Here is a 24,544-nt window from a genome sequence, read left to right as displayed (position 1 = left end):
ACGGTAGTTCTCTCTCTATATTCAGCTAGTAACGGTAGTTCTCTCTCTATATTCAGCTAGTAACGGTAGTTCTCTCTCTCTATATTCAGCTAGTAACGGTAGTTCTCTCTATATTCAGCTAGTAACGGTAGTTCTCTCTATATACAGCTAGTAACGGTAGTTCTCTCTCTCTATATTCAGCGAGTAACGGTAGTTCTCTCTCTCTATATTCAGCTAGTAACGTTAGTTCTCTCTCTATATTCAGCTAGTAACGGTAGTTCTCTCTCTCTATATTCAGCTAGTAACGGTAGTTCTCTCTCTCTATATTCAGCTAGTAACGGTAGTTCTCTATATATTCAGCTAGTAACGGTAGTTCTCTCTCTATATTCAGCTAGTAACGGTAGTTCTCTCTCTATATTCAGCTAGTAACGGTAGTTCTCTCTCTATATTCAGCGAGTAACGGTAGTTCTCCCTCTATTTTCAGCTAGTAACGGTAGTTCTCTCTCTATATTCAGCTAGTAACGGTAGTTCTCTCTCTATATTCAGCTAGTAACGGTAGTTCTCTCTCTATATTCAGCTAGTAACGGTAGTTCTCTCTCTATATATTCAGCTAGTAACGGTAGTTCTCTATATACAGCTAGTAACGGTAGTTCTTTCTCTCTATATTCAGCGAGTAACGGTAGTTCTCTCTCTCTATATTCAGCGAGTAACGGTAGTTCTCTCTCTCTATATTCAGCTAGTAACGGTAGTTCTCTCTCTATATTCAGCTAGTAACGGTAGTTCTCTCTCTCTATATTCAGCTAGTAACGGTAGTTCTCTATATATTCAGCTAGTAACGGTATTTCTCTATATATTCAGCTAGTAACGGTAGTTCTCTCTATATTCAGCTAGTAACGGTAGTTCTCTCTCTCTATATTCAGCGAGTAACGGTAGTTCTCTCTATATTCAGCTAGTAACGGTAGTTCTCTCTATATACAGCTAGTAACGGTAGTTCTCTCTCTCTCTATTCAGCGAGTAACGGTAGTTCTCTCTATATTCAGCTAGTAACGGTAGTTCTCTCTATATTCAGCTAGTAACGGTAGTTCTCTCTCTCTATATTCAGCTAGTAACGTTAGTTCTCTCTCTATATTCAGCTAGTAACGTTAGTTCTCTCTCTATATTCAGCTAGTAACGGTAGTTCTCTCTCTCTATATTCAGCTAGTAACGGTAGTTCTCTCTCTCTATATTCAGCTAGTAACGGTAGTTCTCTATATATTCAGCTAGTAACGGTAGTTCTCTCTCTATATTCAGCTAGTAACGGTAGTTCTCTCTCTATATTCAGCTAGTAACGGTAGTTCTCCCTCTATTTTCAGCTAGTAACGGTAGTTCTCTCTCTATTTTCAGCGAGTAACGGTAGTTCTCCCTCTATTTTCAGCTAGTAACGGTAGTTCTCTCTCTATATTCAGCTAGTAACGGTAGTTCTCTCTCTATATTCAGCTAGTAACGGTAGTTCTCTCTCTATATTCAGCTAGTAACGGTAGTTCTCTCTCTATATTCAGCTAGTAACGGTAGTTCTCTATATACAGCTAGTAACGGTAGTTCTTTCTCTCTATATTCAGCGAGTAACGGTAGTTCTCTCTCTCTATATTCAGCGAGTAACGGTAGTTCTCTCTCTCTATATACAGCTAGTAACGGTAGTTCTCTCTCTCTCTATTCAGCGAGTAACGGTAGTTCTCTCTATATTCAGCTAGTAACGGTAGTTCTCTCTATATTCAGCTAGTAACGGTAGTTCTCTCTCTCTATATTCAGCTAGTAACGTTAGTTCTCTCTCTATATTCAGCTAGTAACGTTAGTTCTCTCTCTATATTCAGCTAGTAACGTTAGTTCTCTCTCTATATTCAGCTAGTAACGGTAGTTCTCTCTCTCTATATTCAGCTAGTAACGGTAGTTCTCTCTCTCTATATTCAGCTAGTAACGGAAGTTCTCTATATATTCAGCTAGTAACGGTAGTTCTCTCTCTATATTCAGCTAGTAACGGTAGTTCTCTCTCTATATTCAGCTAGTAACGGTAGTTCTCCCTCTATTTTCAGCTAGTAACGGTAGTTCTCTCTCTATTTTCAGCGAGTAATGGTAGTTCTCCCTCTATTTTCAGCTAGTAACGGTAGTTCTCTCTCTATATTCAGCTAGTAACGGTAGTTCTCTCTCTCTATATTCAGCGAGTAACGGTAGTTCTCTCTATATTCAGCTAGTAACGGTAGTTCTCTCTATATACAGCTAGTAACGGTAGTTCTCGCTCTCTCTATTCAGCGAGTAACGGTAGTTCTCTCTATATTCAGCTAGTAACGGTAGTTCTCTCTATATTCAGCTAGTAACGGTAGTTCTCTCTCTCTATATTCAGCTAGTAACGGTAGTTCTCTCTCTCTATATTCAGCTAGTAACGGTAGTTCTCTCTCTCTATATTCAGCTAGTAACGGTAGTTCTCTCTATATTCAGCTAGTAACGGTAGTTCTCTCTCTCTATATTCAGCTAGTAACGGTAGTTCTCTCTCTCTATATTCAGCTAGTAACGGTAGTTCTCTCTCTCTATATTCAGCTAGTAACGGTAGTTCTCTCTCTCTATATTCAGCTAGTAACGGTAGTTCTCTCTCTCTATATTCAGCTAGTAACGGTAGTTCTCTCTCTCTATATTCAGCTAGTAACGGTAGTTCTCTCTCTCTCTATATTCAGCTAGTAACGGTAGTTCTCTCTCTATATATTCAGCTAGTAACGGTAGTTCTCTCTCTATATTCAGCTAGTAACGGTAGTTCTCTCTCTATATTCAGCTAGTAACGGTAGTTCTCTCTCTATATTCAGCTAGTAATAGGATATATTTGGTTATTAATTTAGCAATGTAAGATAACTCTATTCTTTAGAATATAATTGCATTTAACTGCATTAATTTGTTTCTAAAGTAGGACTGTCATTTGAATATTTTTGTTCCCCATCTCAAAATAGGACGCTGCCCCTTTAAGAAAAACTTTCCAAAAGAGATATTGACATGTCTACAGTAGGCTAGCCAAGAGGTATGCTAGGAGCCACTAGCTAGCATATTGACATGTCTACAGTAGGCTAGCCAAGAGGAACGCTAGGAGCCACTAGCTAGCATATTGACATGTCTACAGTAGGCTGGCCAAGAGGAACGCTAGGAGCCACTAGCTAGCATATTGACATGACTACAGTAGACTAGCCAAGAGGAACGCTAGGAGCCACTAGCTAGCATATTGACATGTCTACAGTAGGCTAGCCAAGAGGATTGCTTGGAGCCACTAGCTAGCATATTGACATGTCTACAGTAGGCTAGCCAAGAGGAACACTAGGAGCCACTAGCTGGCATATTGACATGTCTACAGTAGGCTAGCCAAGAGGATTGCTAGGAGCCACTAGCTAGCATATTGACATGACTACAGTAGGCTAGCCAAGAGGAATGCTAGGAGCCACTAGCTAGCATATTGACATGTCTACAGTAGGCTAGCCAAGAGGTATGCTAGGAGCCACTAGCTAGCATATTGACATGTCTACAGTAGGCTAGCCAAGAGGAACGCTAGGAGCCACTAGCTAGCATATTGACATGTCTACAGTAGGCTAGCCAAGAGGTATGCTAGGAGCCACTAGCTAGCATATTGACATGTCTACAGTAGGCTAGCCAAAAGGAACGCTAGGAGCCACTAGCTAGCATATTGACATGTCTACAGTAGGCTAGCCAAGAGGAACGCTAGGAGCCACTAGCTAGCATATTGACATGTCTACAGTAGGCTAGCCAAGAGGCATGCTAGGAGCCACTAGCTAGCATATTGACATGTCTACAGTAGAATGCACATCTCTCTCCTCCACTGTACGGACAGGGATTGGCTCGCTCACAGCGAAAGGCATATATTTTCATATGGTTTATTTATGGTCAATTGCCCATTACAGTTTGAATAAATAAAAATAAAAAATACAATTAAAAGTCACCCTATCGATCCATGGGTCTTACCTTTTCTTTGCAGCTGGACAGCATGCTGATAATGCTGAGACAGACTGATTGCACTGAGAGGGCTGGCGACCAGTCTTCAGTTAGTATGGATAGACAGATGTGACCGTTGCTATAAACGTGAGGATGTACAGGTATATTCTCTCCCGTGAACATTACCTTGAAATGGGAAAAAAAATAAAAAAAATAAAGATTAGACACATCAATGTTTATAGTTTTAGAGAGATCCATCGACTAACATCTGTACAACGGCCTGTTATGTTTTGACCTCTATTTTTTGTGGGGGGGGGGGGGGGGGGGGTTGAGAGCTGAATTAGGAGAGTAGTCAACCGGAATGGGTTTAGATTTTCACATTAATAGCAGAAAATAATGAGCCTTGGACTGTAAGCTTGGGCTTAGCTCTATACAGCAACATGAGGCTGGGGGATTAGGAGAAGAGTGCCTCACATGAGGGGAGGAATGACAGGGAAGGGGAGAGAGAGAGAGAGAGGGGGGAGCGGGAAAGAGAAAGAGAGAGAGAGGGAGAGAGAGAGGGGGAGAGAAAGAGGGGGAGAGAAAGAGAGAGAGGGGGGAAGAGAGAGAGAGAGAGGGAGAGAGAGAGAGGGGGAGAGAAAGAGAAAGAGGGGGGAAGAGAGAGAGAGAGGGGGAGAGAAAGAGAGAGGGGGAGAGAAAGAGAAAGAGAAAGAGAAAGAGAGAGGGGGGAGAGAAAGAGAAAGAGAGAGGGGGGAGAGAGAGAGAGAGAGGGGAGAGAAAGAGAAAGAGGGGGGAAGAGAGAGAGAGGGGGGGAGAGAAAGAGAAAGAGAGAGGGGAGAGAGAGAGAGAGAGGGGGAGAGAACGAGAGAGAGGGAAGAGAGAGAGAGGAAGAGAAAGAGAGAGGAAGAGAAAGAGAGAGAGAGAGAGGGAGAGAGAGCTGCACACTTCATTAGGGAGGATAACTACGGTGGAAGGGAAGACATCACAGCTCTCTCTCTAAACTCACCAGCACCCAGAGGAGAGCAGAGGCCTCTACAGTGTTGCTGTACATAGCGTGCAATAAGGGAGAACTTTACCAACATTTTGTTTTTAAGTGCAGTGATGGGCAAATATCTAGTCCTTCTCAAAAATACTTATTTTAAGAGCTACACGTACACACACTTTGATACATCCACTCACAACAACCAAACAATTACAAACACACCCAATTCACCCACGCACATACCTAAAAAACAGTAGTTATCTGTGGTGTGTTGTTGTGCTGGGGTATGAGGTGGTAGTTATCTGTGGTGTTGTTGTTGTGCTGGGGTATGAGGTGGTAGTTATCTATGGTGTGTTGTTGTGCTGGGGTATGAGGTGGTAGTTAACTGGTGTTGTTGTGCTGGGGTATGAGGTAGTAGTTAACTGTGGTGTTGTTGTTGTGCTGGGGTATGAGGTGGTAGTTATCTATGGTGTGTTGTTGTGCTGGGGTATGAGGTGGTAGTTATCTATGGTGTTCTTGTTGTGCTGGGGTATGAGGTGGTAGTTATCTATGGTGTGTTGTTGTGCTGGGGTATGAGGTGGTAGTTAACTGGTGTTGTTGTTGTGCTGGGGTATGAGGTGGTAGTTAACTGGTGTTGTTGTTGTGCTGGGGTATGAGGTGGTAGTTATCTGTGGGGTGTGTTGTTGTGCTGGGGTATGAGGTGGTAGTTATCTGTGGGGTGTGTTGTTGTGCTGGGGTATGAGGTGGTAGTTAACTATGGTGTGTTGTTGTACTGGGGTATGAGGTGGTAGTTAACTGGTGTTGTTGTTGTGCTGGGGTATGAGGTGGTAGTTATCTGGTGTGCTGTTGTACTGGGTTATGAGGTGGTAGTTAACTGGTGTGTTGTGCTGGGGTATGAGGTGGTAGTTATCTGTGGTGTTGTTGTGCTGGGGTATGAGGTGGTAGTTATCTATGGTGTGTTGTTGTGCTAGGGTATGAGGTGGTAGTTAACTGGTGTGTTGTGCTGGGGTATGAGGTGGTAGTTATCTGTGGTGGGGTTGTTGTGCTGGGGTATGAGGTGGTAGTTATCTGTGGGGTGTGTTGTTGTGCTGGGGTATGAGGTGGTAGTTAACTGGTGTTGTTGTTGTGCTGGGGTATGAGGTGGCAATTATCCATGGTGTGTTGTTGTGCTGGGGTATGAGGTGGTAGTTATCTGTGGGGTGTGTTGCTGTGCTAGGGTATGAGGTGGTAGTTTTCTGTGGTGTTGTTGTGCTGGGGTATGAGGTGGTAGTTATCTGTGGGTTGTGTTGTTGTGCTGGGGTATGAGGTGGTAGTTATCTATGGTGTGTTGTTGTGCTGGGGTATGAGGTGGTAGTTATCTGGTGTGTTGTTGTGCTGGGGTATGAGGTGGTAGTTAACTGTGGTGGTGTTGTTGTGCTGGGGTATGAGGTGATAGTTATCTGGTGTGTTGTTGTGCTGGGGTATGAGGTGGTAGTTATCTGTGGTGTTGTTGTGCTGGGGTATGAGGTGGTAGTTAACTGGTGTGTTGTTGTGCTGGGGTATGAGATGGTAGTTAACTGTGGTGTTATTGTGCTGGGGTATGAGGTGGTAGTTAACTGTGGTGGTAGTAGTAGCCTGACTGTAGATCTAATATTCTCTCTCTATTTATAGGCCGATATGTAAAAATAAGATTGTCACGTTAAGCTAATCCTCTCAAACGTGGCCCGTGGGCTTTAATACACTGTCGTAGAGAGAGAGAGACAGCTAGAGAGGAGAGAGAGACAGCTAGAGAGAGACAGCTAGAGAGGAGAGAGAGAGACAGCTAGAGAGGAGAGAGAGAGACAGCTAGAGAGGAGAGAGAGAGACAGCTAGAGAGGAGAGAGAGAGACAGCTAGAGAGGAGAGAGAGAGACAGCTAGAGAGAGACAGCTAGAGAGAGACAGCTAGAGAGAGACAGCTAGAGAGAGACAGCTAGAGAGGAGAGAGAGACAGCTAGAGGAGAGAGAGAGAGAGACAGCTTGAGAGAGACAGCTAGAGAGGAGAGAGAGAGAAACAGCTAGAGAGAAACAGCTAGAGAGAGAGAGATAGCTTGAGAGCGAGAGACAGCTAGAGAGCGAGAGACAGCTAGAGAGCGAGAGACAGCTAGAGAGCGAGAGACAGCTAGAGAGCGAGAGACAGCTAGAGAGCGAGAGACAGCTAGAGAGCGAGAGACAGCTAGAGACAGGTAGACAGCTAGACAGCTAGAGAGCGAGAGAGACAGCTAGAGAGAGAGAGAGACAGCTAGAGAGAGACAGCTAGAGAGACAGCTAGAGAGAGACAGCTAGAGAGAGACAGCTAGAGACAGCTAGAGAGGAGAGAGAGAGACAGCTAGAGAGACAGCTAGAGAGACAGTTAGAGAGGAGAGAGAGAGACAGCTAGAGAGACAGCTAGAGAGAGACAGCTAGAGAGACAGCTAGAGAGAGAGAGAGACAGCTAGAGAGAGAGAGAGACAGCTAGAGAGAGAGAGACAGCTAGAGAGAGAGAGACAGCTAGAGATAGATATAGACATATAGAGAGAGACAGCTAGAGAGAGACAGCTAGAGAGAGACAGCTAGAGAGACAGCTAGAGAGAGACAGCTAGAGAGAGACAGCTAGAGAGAGACAGCTAGAGAGAGACAGCTAGAGAGAGACAGCTAGAGAGAGAGAGACAGCTAGAGAGACAGCTGGAGAGTGACAGCTAGAGAGAGATATAGACATATAGAGAGACAGCTAGAGAGAGAGACAGCTAGAGAGACAGCTAGAGAGAGAGAGAGAGAGATATAGACATCTAGAGAGAGACAGCTAGAGAGAGACAGCTAGAGAGAGACAGCTAGAGAGAGACAGCTAGAGAGAGACAGCTAGAGAGAGATAGAGACATAGAGAAAGATCTGTCTCCACTGTGTCCTAGGTCAGGATCCAAATTATGAGCCACCAAGCCAATGTGTCAATCATATTGTGTTGGCATCCAGGCACAGAAGCATCATGGCATCAGCACTAAGCAGGGTGGCAGAGGATCCATCCAATCTAATCAGTATGTTTATGGTGTCAGACATCAGGGTCGTATTCACTAGATACCAAACAGAAAAAAATTGACCGAAAAGGGGAGGGACTACCCAAACTTGTCGAATGAGGAACCCTATTTATTGGTTGTAAAACTTTTTCTAGGGTTTTGTACGGTATGCACTAATGAATATAACCCAGGAGAGTGAGTTCCAGAATATGATCCTGAGTAGTGAGTTCTAGAATAAATTTGTATGAATATGATCCAGGGGAGTGAGTTCTAGAATAAATTAGTATTAACATGATCCAGGGGAGTGAGTTCTAGAATAAATTCATATGAATATGATCCAGGGGAGTGAGTTCTAGAATAAATTCATATGAATATGATCCAGGGGAGTGAGTTCCAGAATAAATTCATATGAATATGATCCAGGGGAGTGAGTTCTAGAATAAATTAGTATTAACATGATCCAGGGGAGTGAGTTCTAGAATAAATGAATATGATCCAGGGGAGTGAGTTCTAGAATAAATGAATATGATCCAGGGGAGAGAGTTCTAGAATAAATTAATATGAATATTAGAGGTCGACCGATTAAACGGAATGGCCGATTAATTAGGGCCGATTTCAAGTTTTCATAACAATCGGTAATCGATATTTTTGGCCACCGATTTGCATATATATTTATTTTTTTGCTCTTTATTTAACTAGGCAAGTCAGATTAAGAACACATTCTTATTTTCAATGACGGCCTAGGAACGGGGGTTAACTGTTATTTCAGGGGGGATTTGGGGATTCGTTTTTGCAACTTTCCGGTTACTAGTCCAACGGTCTAACCACCTGCCTTACATTGCACTCCACGAGGAGCCTGCATGGCAGGCTGACTACCTGTTACGCGAGGGCAGCAAGAAGCCAAGGTAAGTTGCTAGCTAGCATTAAACTTATTTTATAAAAAACGATCAATCTTAACATAATCACTAGTTAACTACACATGGTTGATGATATTACTATGTTATTTAACGTGTCCTGCGTTGCATATAATCGATGCGGTGCCTGTTCATTTCTCATCTAATCACAGCCTACTTCGACAAACGGGTGATGATTTAACAAGGGCATTTGCGAAAAAAGCACTGTCGTTACACAAGTATATATTTTTAAACCTGCATATTTAGTTAATATTGCCTGCTAACATGAATTTGTGTCACTTCTCTAGCGTTCCGTGTAAGCAGTCAGGGTATATACAGCAGTTTGGGCCGTCTGGCTCATTGCGGACTGTGTGAAGTCCATTTATTCCTAACAAAGGCCGTAATTAATTTGCCAGAATTTTACGTAATTATGACATAACATTGAAGGTTGTGCAATGTAACAGGAATATTTAGACTTAGGGATGCCACCCGTTAGATAAAATACGGAACGGTTCCGTATTTCACTGACAGGAAAAACGTTTTGTTTTCGAGATGATAGTTTGCGGATTCGACCATATTAACCTGTTAGGGTATAGGGGGCAGTATTTTCATGGCTGGATAATTTTTTTTACCCGATTTAATCTGGTTACTAATCCTACCCAGTAACTAGAATATGCATATACTTATTATATATGGATAGAAAACACCCTAAAGTTTCTAAAACTGTTTGAATGGTGTCTGTGAGTATAACAGAACTCATTTGGCAGGCAAAACCCTGAGACAGATTCTGACAGGAAGTGGATACCTGATGTGTTGAATTGACTTTAAGCCTATGCCATTGAAAAACAAAGGGGCTGAGGAATGTTTTGGCACTTCCTATTGCTTCCACAAGATGTCCCCAGCCTTTACAAAGTGTTTTGAGTCTTCTACTCTGAGATCTGACCGAAGAAGAGCCTTGGAACGGTGATGGCCCATTAGACACCTGGCGTGCGAGTTCATGTTGGGTACTCTCATTCCAATACGTTTTAAAAGAGAACCCAATGGTCCGCCTTGAATTTTATTCATGTTCTGGTTAAAAAAGGCCCTAATGATTTATGCGATACAACGTTTGACATGTTTGAACGAACGTAAATATATTTTTTCCGTTCGTGAAGTGAAGTCCGGCTGGCTTAGATCATGTGCTAACAACACGGAGCTTTTTGGACATAAATGATGAGCTTTTTTGAACAAAACTACATTCGTTATGGACCTGGGATTCCTGGAAGTGACATCTGATGAAGAGAATCAAAAGGTAATGGATTATTTACATAGTATTTTCGATTTTTGATCTCTCCAACATGGCGGTTAGTCTGTATCGCAATGCGTATTTTTCTGGGCGCAGTGCTCAGATTATTGCAAAGTGTGATTTCCCAGTAAGGTTATTTTTAAATCTGGCAATTCGATTGCGTTCAAGAGATGTAAATCTATAATTCTTTGAATGACAATATAATATTTTACCAATGTTTTCTAATATTAATTCATTATTTTGTTGCGATGACTTGACTGCCGGTTATTGGAGGGAAACGATTTCCTGAACATCAACGCCATAGTAAAACGCTGTTTTTGGATATAAATATGAACTTGATAGAACTAAAAATGCATGCATTGTCTAACATAATGTCCTAGGAGTGTCATCTGATGGAGATTGTAAAAGGTTAGTGCATAATTTTAGCTGATTTTATGGTTTTGGTGACGCCTGTCTTTGAATTGACAATACAGTACACACAGCTATTGTCAATGTACTCTCCTAACATAACCTAACTTTATGCTTTCGCCGTAAAACCTTTTTGAAATCGGACAACGTGGTTAGATTAAGGAGATGTTTATCTTTCAAAGGGTGTCAGATAGTTGTATGTTTGAAAAACTTGAATTTGGACATTTATTAGGTTTCAAATTTGCCGCTCTTGAAATGCACCTGCTGTTGATAGGGTGCGCCACGGGTGGCACGCTAGCGTCCCAAATAGCCCCAAGAAGTTAATGACCTAAGGCTCGTGTTTCTGTGTGTTATTATGTTATAATTAAGTCTATGATTTGATAGAGCAGTCTGACTGAGCGGTGGTAGGCAGCAGCAGGCTCGTAAGCGTTCATTCAAACAGCACTTTCGTGCGTTTGCCAGCAGCCCTTCGCAATGCATTGCGCTGCTTATGACTTCAAGCCTGTCAACTCCCAAGATGAGGCTGGTGTAACCGATGTGAAATGGCTAGCTAGTTATCGGGTGCGCGCTAATAGCGTTTCAAACGTCACTCACTCTGAGACTTGGAGTAGTTGTTCCCCTTGCTCTGCATAGGTAACGCTGCTTCGAGGGTGGCTGTTGTCGATGTGTTCCTGGTTCGAGCCCAGGTAGGAGCGAGGAGAGGGACGGAAGCTATACTGTTACACTGGCAATACTAAAGTGCCTATAAGAACATCCAATAGTCAAAGGTATATGAAATACAAATCGTATAGAGAGAAATAGTCCTATAATAACTACAACCTAAAACTTCTTACCTGGGAATATTGAAGACTCATGTTAAAAGGAACCACCAGCTTTCATATGTTCTCAAGTTCTGAGCAAGGAACTTAAACGTTAGCTTTTTTACATGGCACATATTGCACTTTTACTTTCTTCTCCAACACTTTGTTTTTGCATTATTTAAACCAAATTGAACATGTTTGAGAGGCTAAATTGATTTTATTGATGTATTATATTAAGTTAAATAAGTGTTCATTCAGTATTGTTGTAATTGTCATTATTACAAATAAATCCCCCAAAATAAAAATAAATCGGCTGATTAATCGGTATCGGCTTTTTTGGTCCTCCAATATTCGTTATCGACGTTGAAAAATCATAATCGGTCGACCTCTAATAGCAAGACTAGTACCCAGGCTATATCAAGACTGTTACCCAGGCTATATCAAGACTGTTACCCAGGCTATATCAAGACTGTTACCCAGGCTATATCAAGACTGTTACCCAGGCTATATCAAGACTGGTATCCAGGCTATATCAAGACTGTTACCCAGGCTATATCAAGACTGTTACCCAGGCTATATCAAGACTGTTACCCAGGCTATATCAAGACTGTTACCCAGGCTATATCAAGACTGTTACCCAGGCTATATCAAGAACCTTGTTATAGTTTTTTGTTATTTTATAGTGCTCCTTGTGTGCACATTCGGTAATACCATATACCCCAATATGGTACAGAAATGGTATAATGGTGTGAACATCTAGCGGCAGGTCGCCTAGTGGTTAGAGCGTTGGGCCAGTAACCGAAAGGTAAAAATCTGTCGTTCCGCCCCTGAACAAGGCAGTTAACCCACTGTTTCCTGGTAGGCCGTCATTGTAAATAAGAATATGTTCTTAACTGACTTGCCTCGTTAAATAAAATAACATATCACCAAACCCTAACATCCACTCTCTTCAATCAGTTGGACAAATGACCTGTTACTAAGCAACATACCCACTCAGCCAAATTACCTGTTACTAAGCAACATACCCACTCAGCCAAATGACCTGTTACTAAGCAACATACCCACTCAACCAGCCTACTGACAGAGCATGAATGGATCTTGTGTCATTGAGTGTCCTAGCTAACTGATTCAACAGAAATATACATGACTATTTATCAATGAGAAAGGGCTAGGCTGGCTAGCTAGCTACTTACCTGAGGTGAATCGAAAGGATACCGACTACTGAATTTGAAAAGCAGCTGAAATTTCTCTCCTTCGTAGAGCGTGCCCGTGGCTCCTTCCATATCTACAATCCATCTGGATGAAAAAGACAGAAGATACCATATTAAATATATTAAAATATATACACACACACACACACACACACACACACACAGTACTAGTCAAAAGTTTGGACACACCTGGATTGGGATTACCAGCTCTCTGTAACGTAGAGGGCAACCAGCGGGTACATCTACCCTATACCATGTTGAGAGGATGCCAAGAGTGTGCTAAGCTGTCATCTACGCTACTTGGAAGAACCTCAAATCTAAAATATACTGCTCAAAAAAATAAAGGGAACACTTAAACAACACATCCTAGATCTGAATGAAAGAAATAATCTTATTAAATACTTTTTTCTTTACATAGTTGAATGTGCTGACAACAAAATCACACAAAAATAATCAATCGGAATCCAATTTATCAACCCATGGAGGTCTGGATTTGGAGTCACACTCAAAATTAAAGTGGAAAACCACACTACAGGCTGATCCAACTTTGATGTAATGTCCTTAAAACAAGTCAAAATGAGGCTTAGTAGTGTGTGTGGCCTCCACGTGCCTGTATGACCTCCCTACAACGCCTGGGCATGCTCCTGATGAGGTGGCGGATGGTCTCCTGAGGGATCTCCTCCCAGACCTGGACTAAAGCATCCGCCAACTCCTGGACAGTCTGTGGTGTAACGTGGCGTTGGTGGATGGAGCGAGACATGATGTCCCAGATGTGCTCAATTGGATTCAGGTCTGGGGAACGGGCAGGCCAGTCCATAGCATCAATGCCTTCCTCTTGCAGGAACTGCTGACACACTCCAGCCACATGAGGTCTAGCATTGTCTTGCATTAGGAGGAACCCAGAGCCAACCGCACCAGCATATGGTCTCACAAGGGGTCTGAGGATCTCATCTCGGTACCTAATGGCAGTCAGGCTACCTCTGGCGAGCACATGGAGGGCTGTGCGGCCCCCCAAAGAAATGCCACCCCACACCATGACTGACCCACCGCCAAACCGGCCATGCTGGAGGATGTTGCAGGCAGCAGAACGTTCTCCACGGCATCTCCAGACTCTTTTACATCTGTCACGTGCTCAGTGTGAACCTGCTTTCATCTGTGAAGAGCACAGGGCGCCAGTGGCGAATTTGCCAATCTTGGTGTTCTCTGGCAAATGCCAAACGTCCTGCACGGTGTTGGGATGTAAGCACAACCCCCACCTGTGGACGTCGGGCCCTCATTACCACCCTCATGGAGTCTGTTTCTGACCGTTTGAGCAGACATGCATATTTGTGGCCTGCTGGAGGTCATTTTGCAGGGCTCTGGCAGTGCTTCTCCTGCTCCTCCTTGCACAAAGGCGGAGGTAGCGGTCCTGCTGCTGGGTTGTTGCCCTCCTACAGCCTCCTCCACGTCTCCTGATGTACTGGCCTGTCTCCTGGTAGCGCCTCCCTGCTCTGGACACTACGCTGACAGACACAGCAAACCTTCTTGTCACAGCTCGCATTGATGTGCCATCCTGGATGAGCTGCACTACCTGAGCCACTTGTGTGGGTTGTAGACTCCGTCTCATGCTACCACTAGAGTGAAAGCACCGGCAGCATTCAAAAGTGACCAAAACATCAGCCAGGAAGCATAGGAACTGAGAAGTGGTCTGTGGTCCCCACCTGCAGAACCACTCCTTTATTGGGGGTGTCTTGCTAATTGCCTATAATTTCCACCTGTTGTCTATTCCATTTGCACAACAGCATGTGAAATTTATTGTCAATCAGTGTTGCTTCCTAAGTGGACAATTTGATTTCACAGAAGTGTGATTGACTTGGAGTTACATTGTGTTGTTTAAGTGTTCCCTTTATTTTTTTGAGCAGTGTATATTTTGATTTGTTTACCACTTTTTTGGTTACTCATCCCACAAACATCCCACACCCCATTTAGGCCCCCTCAGATAACATTTACATTTACGTCATTTAGCAAACGCTCTTATCCAGAGCGACTTAAGACCTATGCCCCTTCCTGCCCACCCCATGCCCCCCACTCCCGGGAAAAAGGGCCTCAACATGAAAGTCGCACACATACGCCCAGGCCGTGAGCAGGGAAACAGGCTCAACCCCCACTCTTACACTAGCCCAAGGCAATGGCATGTACCAGATGCTCAGCAGGCTCTGCTCACACTTACTGGCCTGAGGCCAAACCACACGACCAACAACATTGGACACTTTATGGAACACAAAGCCTTCACTATCTCATCCTGGAATATCCATGGCCTGAGGTCATCTGCCTTTGGCCTGAAGAGCAGGAACCTGAACTTCATCAAAGAAATCAGAAATACAGACATTGTCATCCTACAAGAAACATGGTATAGAGGAGATGGACCCACTGGTTGTCCTCTAAGTTACAGAGAGCTGGTAGACCCATCCACTGAATTAATAGGTGAAAAACAGGGAAGAGACTCATGGGGTATGCCAATTTGGTATAGAGCAGACCTAACCCTCTCTATTAAATTAACCAAAACAGGAACATTTTACATTTGGCTAGAAATTCCAAATGAAATGATCTCAACAGAGAAAAATGTCCTCCTGTGTGCTACCTATATCCCCCCCACTAGAATCCCCATAGTTTAATGAAGACAGCTTCTCCATCCTGGAGGGGGAAATCAATCATTACCAGGCCCAGGGACATGTACTAGTCTGTGGCGATCTGAATGCCAGAACTGGACAAGAACCTGACGGCCTGAGCACACAGGGGGACAAACACCTACCTGGAGGTGACAGAATTCCCTCCCCCATATGCCCCCCTAGGCACAACTATGACAACATAACCAACAAAAACAGGTCACAACCCCTGCAGCTCTGTTGTATGCTTGGTCTGTACATATATACAGTCAATGGTAGGTTTCGAGGGGATTCCTACGGTTGGTATACCTATAGCTCATCTCTTGGCAGTAGTACTGTAGACTACTTTATCACTGACCTCAACCCAGAGTCTCTCAAAGCATTCAGTCAGCCCACTGACACCCCTATCAGACCACAGCAAAATCACAGTCTACTTGAACAGAGCAATACTCAATCATGAGGCATCAAAGACAAAGGATCTGAATAATATTAAGAAATGCTATAGATGGAAGGAAAGTAGTGTGGAAACCGGCCAAACAACAATTAGGCAACAACAAATTCAATCCCTTCTAGACAACTTCCTGGACAAAATGTTTCACTGTAAGAGTGAACTTGGCAGTAGAACATCTAAACAGTATATTTGACCTCTCAGCTTCCCTATCTAATCTAAACAGTATATTTGACTTCTGAGCTTCCCTATCAAATCTAAACAGTATATTTGACCTCTGAGCTTCCCTATCAAATCTAAACAGTATATTTGACCTCTGAGCTTCCCTATCAAATCTAAACAGTATATTTGACCTCTCAGCTTCCCTATCAAATCTAAGCAGTATATTTGACCTCTCAGCTTCCCTATCATATCTAAACAGTATATTTGACCTCTCAGCTTCCCTATCAAATCTAAACAGTATATTTGACCTCTGAGCTTCCCTATCATATCTAAACAGTATATTTGACCTCTCAGCTTCCCTATCAAATCTAAAAATGTCAAACAGTAAGACAGAAGAAAACTAACAACAATCACAAATGGTTTGACGAAGAATACAAAAACCTAACACAGAAATTGAGAAACCTATTCAACCAAAAACATTGAGACCCATAAAACCTGAGTCTACGCCTTCACTATGGTGAATCACTAAAACAATACAGAAATACACTGCGGAAAAAGGAACAGCACGTCAGAAATCAGCTCAATGTAATTGAAAAATCCATAGAATTTAACCACTTCTGGGAAAATTGGAAAACACTAAATAAACAACATGAAAAATTATCTATCCAAAACGGAGATGTATGGATAAACCACTTCTCCAATCTTTTTGGTTCTTTAACAAAGAACAAACAGCAAAAACATATACATGATTAAATACAAATCTTAGAATCAACTATTAAAGACTACCAGAACACATTGGATTCTCCAATTACAGTGAATGAAGAACTTCAGGACAAAATAGAAACCCTCCAACCCAAAAAGACCAGTGGTGTTGATGGTATCCTCAACGAAATGATAAAATATACAGACCACCAATTCCAAATGGCTATACTTAAACTCTTTAACATCATCCTCAGCTCTGGCATCTTCCTCAATATTTGGAACCAAGGACTGATCACCCCAATCCACAAAAGTGGAGACAAATTTGACCCAAATAACTACCATGGGATATGTCAAAAGCAACCTTGGGAAAATCCTCTGCATTATCATCAACAGCAGACTCGTACATTTTCTCCATGAAAACAATGTACTGAACAAATGTCAAATAGGCTTTTCAACAAATGATCGTATGACAGACCACGTATTCACCCTGCACACCCTAATTGACAAACAAACAAAACAAAAAGGCAAAGTCTTCTCATGTTGATTTTAAAAAAGCTTTAGACTAAAAGCACACAAAAAAACAATACATACCTCAGCCTAAACATCAGCGCCACAGGTAACTTGCACAAAGCTGTAAACAATCTGAGAAACAAGGCAAGAAGGGCCTTCTATGCTTTCAAAAGGAATATCAAATTTGACATCCCAATTAGGATCTGGCAAAAAAATACTTGAATCAGTTATAGAAACCATTGCCCTTCATGGTTGTGAGGTCTGGGGTCCGCTCACCAACCAAGAATTCACAAAATGGGACAAACAGCAAATTGAGACTCTGCATGCAGAATTCTGCAAAAATATCCTGTGTTAACGTAAAACACCAAATAATGCATGCACAGCAGAATTAGGCCGATAAAATCCAGAAAATAGCCGTTAAATTCTACAACCACCTAAAAGGAAGCGATTCCATAACAAAGCAATCACCTACAGAGAGATGAACCTGGAGAAGAGCCCAATAAGCAAGATGGTCCTGGGGCTCTGTTCACAAACACAAACCACAGAGCCCCAGGACAGCAACAATATTTGACCCAACCAAATCATGAGAAATCAAAAAGATAATTACTTGACACATTGGAAAGAATTAACAAAAAAACTAACTAGAATGCTATTTGGCCCTAAACAGAGAGTACACCGTGGCAGAATACCTGACCACTGTGACTGACCAAAACTTAAGGAAAGCTTTGACTATGTACAGACTTAGTGAGCATAGCCTTGCTATTGAGAAAGTAGGCAGACTTGGCTCTCAAGAGAAGACAGGCTATGTGCACACTGCCCACAAAATGAGGTGGAAACTAAGCTGCACTTCCTAACCTCCTGCCAAATGTATGACCATATTAGAGACACATATTTCCCTCAGATTAAACAGATTCACAAAACACTAGAAAACAAATCCAATTTTGATAAACTCCCATATCTATTGAGTGAAATACCACAGCGTGGCATCACAGCAGCAAGATTTGTGACCTGTTGCCACAACAAACACCATTGTATATACAACCCATATTTATGTTTATTTATTTTCCCTTTTGTACTTTAACTATTTGCACATAATATGACATTTGAAATGTATTTATTATTTTGGAACTTTTGTGAGTAAGTTTTACAGTTACTTTTATTGATCTTTTCACTTTTGTTTATTATCTACTTCACTTGCTTTGGCAATGTTAACATATGTTTCCCATGCCAATAAAGTACTTGAATTGAAATGGGGGGAGAGAGCGAGAGACAGAGAGAGAGAGAGAGACACAGAGAGAGAGAGAGAGAGAGAGACACAGAGAGAGAGAGAGAGAGAGAGACACAGAGAGAGAGAGAGAGAGAGAGACACAGAGAGACAGAGAGAGAGAGAGACACAGAGAGACAGAGAGAGAGAGACACAGAGAGAGCGAGACAGAGAGAGAGAGAGACACAGAGAGAGCGAGACAGAGAGAGAGAGAGCGAGACAGAGAGAGAGAGAGCGAGACAGAGAGAGAGAGAGCAAGACAGAGAGAGCGAGAGCGAGACAGAGAGAGCGAGAGAGACAGAGCAAGAGCGAGCGAGACAGAGAGAGCGAGACAGAGCGAGCGAGACAGAGCGAGAGCGACAGAGACAGAGACAGAGACAGAGAGAGAGAGGAGAGAGAGAGAGATGCTCAACATGAGCTCCTGATATACGATGAGGGAAAAAAGTATTTGATCCCCTGCTGATTTTGTACGTTTGCCCACTGACAAAGAAATGATCAGTCTATAATTTTAATGGTAGGTTTATTTGAACAGTGAGAGACAGAATAACAATAAAAAAATCCTGAAAAACGCATGTCAAAAATGTTATAAATTGATTTGCATTTTAATGAGGGAAATAAGTATTTGACCCCCTCTCAATCAGAAAGATTTCTGGCTCCCAGGTGTCTTTTATACAGGTAATGAGCTGAGATTAGGAGCACACTCTTAAAGGGAGTGCTCCTAATCTCAGTTTGTTACCTGTATAAAAATACACCTGTCCACAGAAGCAATCAATCAATCAGATTCCAAACTCTCCACCATGGCCAAGACCAAAGAGCTCTCCAAGGATGTCAGAGACAAGATGGCAGACCTACACAAGGCTGGAATGGGCTACAAGACCATCGCCAAGCAGCTTGGTGAGAAGGTGACAGCAATTGGTGCGATTATTCGCAAATGGAAGAAACACAAAAGAACTGTCAATCTCCCTCGGCCTGGGGCTCCATGCAAGATCTCACCTCGTGGAGTTGCAATGATCATGAGAACGGTGAGGAATCAGCCACAGAACTACACGGGAGGATCTTGTCAATGATCTCAAGGCAGCTGGGACCATAGTCACCAAGAAAACAATTGGTAACACACTACACCGTGAAGGACTGAAATCCTGCAGCGCCCGCAAGGTCCCCCTGCTCAAGAAAGCACATATACATGCCCGTCTGAAGTTTGCCAATGAACGTCTGAATGATTCAGAGGACGTGAAAGTGTTGTGGTCAGATGAGACCAAAATGGAGCTCTTTGGCATCAACTCAACTCGCCGTGTTTGGAGGAGGAGGAGGAATGCTGCCTATGACCCCAAGAACACCATCCCCACCGTCAAACATGGAGGTGGAAACATTATGCTGTGGGGGTGTTTTTCTGCTAAGGGGACAGGACAACTTCACCGCATCAAAGGGCCTGCTGGCCCCCCTACCTCTGCGGAAGCACAGTTCCCGCTCAGCCCAGTCAAAACTGTTCGCTGCTCTGGCACCCCAATGGTGGAACAAGCTCCCTCACGACGCCAGGACAGCGGAGTCAATCACCACCACTGGATATCATAAGGTGAATGCACCAATTTGTAAGTTGCTCTGGATAAGAGCGTCTGCTAAATGACGTAAATGTACCGTCAAATCTTGGGTGAGAACCTCCTTCCCTCAGCCAGGGCATTGAAAATGGGTCGTGGATTGGTATTCCAGCATGACAATGACCCAAAGCACACGGCCAATGCAACAAAGGAGTGGCTCAAGAAGAAGCACATTAAGGTCCTGGAGTGGCCTAGCCAGTCTCCAGACCTTAATCCCATAGAAAATCTGTGGAGGGAGCTGAAGGTTCGAGTTGCCAAACGTCAGCCTCGAAACCTTAATGACTTGGAGAAGATCTGCAAAGAGGAGTGGGACAAAATCCCTCCTGAGATGTGTGCAAACCTGGTGGCCAACTACAAGAAACGTCTGACCTCTGTGATTGCCAACAAGGGTTTTGCCACCAAGTACTAAGTCATGTTTTGCAGAGGGGTCAAATACTTATTTCCTTCATTAAAATGCAAATCAATTTATAAAATTTTTGACATGCGTTTTTCTGGATTTTTTTGTTGTTATTCTGTCTCTCACTGTTCAAATAAACCTACCATTAAAATTATAGACTGATAATTTCTTTGTCAGTGGGCAAACGTACAAAATCAGCAGGGGATCAAATACTTTTTTCCCTTACTGTATTCATATTTTTTTGTTTTTAGAATGAGATAAACACACTAATGGAAAAAGAATTCCAGACAAGAAGTGATGAACAACAACTCTATTCATTCAGAATAGAAAAAAAAGTTACTTTGCGCCTCAAGTTAAGAAGTTTTGACTCTAGCTAGCTAGCTACACAACAAAGACCTAGCCAGCAGGCTAACAAGCTAGCTAGAAGAAACGAGCTAGAACAAACCTAGCAGGGGGAGTTAATACAACTACATCAAACGACCAAACTGAGTGAATAAACCAAAAAGGAGCACGGACTCTAACTTTAAACATATCTTCTGTTTTTTTTTGTTGTGTAGATTTGTCACTCTTTTTGCTGTTTTTTGAACTAAATTAGTGCTAGCTAGCAACAGCAGCAGACAAACAACCCGGTTGCTATGGCAACGGGGCAGCAGGACAGAGCAGCAGCAGCAGCAGTAGAGCCCACAGGCACCATGTCCCCACTCCCCCTCAACGCTGAATCCATTCTCTACCCTCCAGAGGCCCAAAATGACACAACGAGGAAAGCTTTTAAACAGACACTACTAAAGGGGAGGTCAGAAACCCAATCCGCAGACCTCTACAATAACGGTGACGTGAGAAATCTCATCTTCCTCACTGACCAGACAAATGCATGGCGCTCAGCGGTCTGCTCTCACTACCCATCCATCTCATCTCCCTCACTGACCAGCCAAATGCATGGTGCTCAGCGGTCTGCTCTCACTACCCATCCATCTCATCTTCCTCACTGACCAGCCAAATGCATGGCGCTCAGCAGTCTGCTCTCACTACCCATCCATCTCATCTTCCTCACTGACCAGCCAAATGCATGGTGCTCAGCGGTCTGCTCTCACTACCCATCCATAAAGACAGAGGGAATCTGTAATGGGTGGAAGCTGAAAGTCAAAGAGACAGACGACCCTGACAGCACCATGGTAACAATCAACCTCTGCAAGACTGGGACTGTCATGGTGCCAGGTAACATCAGACTGGGACTGTCATGGTGCCAGGTAACATCAGACTGGGACTGTCATGGTGCCAGGTAACATCAGACTGGGACTGTCATGGTGCCAGGTAACATCAGACTGGGACTGTCATGGTGCCAGGTAACATCAGACTGGGACTGTCATGGTGCCAGGTAACATCAGACTGGGACTGTCATGGTGCCAGGTAACATCAGACTGGGACTGTCATGGTGCCAGGTAACATCAGACTGGGACTGTCATGGTGCCAGGTAACAGACTAGGACTGTCATGGTGCCAGGTAACAGACTGGGACTGTCATGGTGCCAGGTAACAGACTGGGACTGTCATGGTGCCAGGTAACAGACTGGGACTGTCATGGTGCCAGGTAACAGACTAGGACTGTCATGGTGCCAGGTAACATCAGACTGGGACTGTCATGGTGCCAGGTAACATCAGACTGGGACTGTCATGGTGCCAGGTAACATCAGACTGGGACTGTCATGGTGCCAGGTAACATCAGACTGGGACTGTCATGGTGCCAAGTAACATCAGACTGGGACTGTCATGGTGCCAGGTAACATCAGACTGGGACTGTCATGGTGCCAGGTACATCAAGCTGAGCTCCTAAAACAGTAATAACGACCTGACCTCACTAAGAGAGGAGCTGCAGGAGAGAGAGAACAGAGGACAGGCTGCAGGAGAGAAAGAGAACAGAGGACAGGCTGGAGGAGAGAAAGAGGACAGAGGACAGGCTACAGGAGAGAAAGAGAACAGAGGACAGGCCGCAGGAGAGAAAGAGTACAGAGGACAGGCCGCAGGAGAGAAAGAGGACAGAGGACAGGCTACAGGAGAGAAAGAGGACAGGCCGCAGGAGAGAAAGAGGACAGAGGACAGGCCGCAGGATAGAAAGAGAACAGAGGACAGGCCGCAGGCCGCAGGAGAGAAAGAGAACAGAGGACAGGCCGCAGGAGAGAAAGAGAACAGAGGACAGGCTGCAGGAGAGAAAGAGAACAGAGGACAGGCCGCAGGAGAGAAAGAGAACAGAGGACAGGCCGCAGGAGAGAAAGAGAACAGAGGACAGGCTGCAGGAGAGAAAGAGAACAGAGGACAGGCTGCAGGAGAGAAAGAGAACAGAGGACAGGCTGCAGGAGAGAAAGAGAACAGAGGACAGGCTGCAGGAGAGAAAGAGAACAAAGGACAGGCTGCAGGAGAGAAAGACAGCAGAGGACAGGCTGCAGGAGAGAAAGACAGCAGAGGACAGGCTGCAGGAGAGAAAGAGAACAGAGGACAGGCTGCAGGAGCAGCCAGATCACCACTCTATGACCTGCCCTCACACAGCAGAGGAGCCCAGCTCAACCAACCAGGTTTCCCCAGCCCTGCCTGCTGCACCCCTCCTCCCTCCAGCCCTGCCTGCTGCACACCTCTTCCCTCCAGTCCTGCCTGCTGCACCCCTCCTCCCTCCAGTCCTGCCTGCTGCACCCCTCCTCCCCAGCCCTGCCTGCTGCACCCCTCCTCCCTCCAGCCCTGCCTGCTGCACCCCTCCTCCCCAGCCCTGCCTGCTGCACCCCTCCTCCCTCCAGCCCTGTCTGCTGCACCCCTCCTCCCCAGCCCTGCCTTCTGCACCCCTCCTCCCAAGCCCTGCCTTCTGCACCCCTCCTCCCTCCAGCCCTGCCTGCTGCACCCCTCCTCCCCAGCCCTGCCTGCTGCAGCCCTCCTCCCTCCAGCCCTGCCTGCTGCACCCCTCCTCCCCAGCCCTGCTGCACCCCTCCTCCCTCCAGCCCTGCCTGCTGCACCCCTCCTCCCCAGCCCTGCTGCCCCCCCCATCCCCTGCCCTGCTTGCTGCACCCCTCCTCCCCAGCCCTGTCTGCTGCACCCCTCCTCCCCAGCCCTGCCTGCTGCACCCCTCTTCCCTCCAGCCCTGCCTGCTGCACCCCTCCTCCCTCCAGCCCTGCCTGCTGCACCCCTCCTCCCCAGCCCTGCCTGCTGCACTCCTCCAGCCCTGCCTGCTGCACCCCTCCAGCCCTGCCTGCTGCACCCCTCCAGCCCTGCCTGCTGCACCCCTCCTCCCCAGCCCTGCCTGCTGCACCCCTCCTCCCCAGCCCTGCCTGCTGCACCCCTCCTCCCTCCAGCCCTGCCTGCTGCACCCCTCCTCCCCAGCCCTGCCTGCTGCACCCCTCCTCCCCAGCCCTGCCTGCTGCACCCCTCCTCCCCAGCCCTGCCTGCTGCACCCCTCCTCCCCAGCCCTGCCTGCTGCACCCCTCCTCCCTCCAGCCCTGCCTGCTGCACCCCTCCTCCCCAGCCCTGCCTGCTGCACCCCTCCTCCCCAGCCCTGCTGCACCCCTCCTCCCCAGTCCTGCCTGCTGCACCCCTCCTCCCCAGCCCTGCCTGCTGCACCCTTCCTCCCCAGCCCTGCCTGCTGCACCCCTCCTCCCCAGCCCTGCCTGCTGCACCCCTCCTCCCCAGCCCTGCCTGCTGCACCCCTCCTCCCCAACCCACAGAACATCCTCCCACTAACAGCGGCACCGGCACAGACCAGCCCCCCCCCCCCAGCTCCAACACCCACCAGCCCCCCCTCTACCCCCTCCAGTCCATAACAGACCAGCCACACCCCAGCCCCCCCTCTACCCCCTCCAGTCCAGAAGAAACACTGGCTGACATCATCCTGTTGATGGACTCAAATGGGAAGTTTGTTCAGGAGAATAAACTTTTCCCTTCGACACAAAAGGAGAAAGGTGTGGTGCCCAACAATGCAGAGTGCCATGGAGCTGCTTGATAAGGCCCATCTCTGGTCACCAAGCCACATAATCATACACACTGGAAGCAACGACCTGCGTGCTCAGCAGGAGAGGGTGGCGACTTCACTACGGGGAGGGATTGAAAAGGCCTCCGCAATCTTCCCCAACTCAAGAATCATGGTGTCAACCCTTCTACAGAGGAAGGACTTCCACCCTACCACAATCCAAAGAATAAACGCCAGCCTCTCCCGGGACTGTCCCCTGCGACCCAATATACACCTGGCCCACCATCCCACCCTCCATCCGGACTGTCTCTATGACCGTGTTCACCTGTACAGGGAGACAGTCCTCATCCTTGCC

General features: G+C 45.4%; 1 protein-coding gene across 1 annotated transcript in view; it reads right to left on the bottom strand.

Annotated features, from left to right (window-relative positions):
- The window catches only part of LOC115195325 (probable ubiquitin-conjugating enzyme E2 W-B), a 44,293-nt gene that overhangs the window by 5,415 nt on the left and 14,334 nt on the right, over positions 1-24,544 (bottom strand). The window contains exons 3-4 of the mRNA XM_029755103.1: positions 12,507-12,609; positions 3,970-4,125 (exon numbers count right to left, since the gene is read on the bottom strand). Coding sequence (XP_029610963.1) covers positions 3,970-4,125; positions 12,507-12,609 — 259 coding nt within the window. The remainder of the gene's footprint in view (positions 1-3,969; positions 4,126-12,506; positions 12,610-24,544) is intronic.

Source organism: Salmo trutta, chromosome 6 (genome assembly GCF_901001165.1).
Source record: "Salmo trutta chromosome 6, fSalTru1.1, whole genome shotgun sequence".
NCBI classification, from domain to species: domain Eukaryota; kingdom Metazoa; phylum Chordata; class Actinopteri; order Salmoniformes; family Salmonidae; genus Salmo; species Salmo trutta.
The sequence above is the reverse complement of the archived record's forward strand: the minus strand, read 5'-3'. Positions and strand labels throughout refer to the sequence as shown.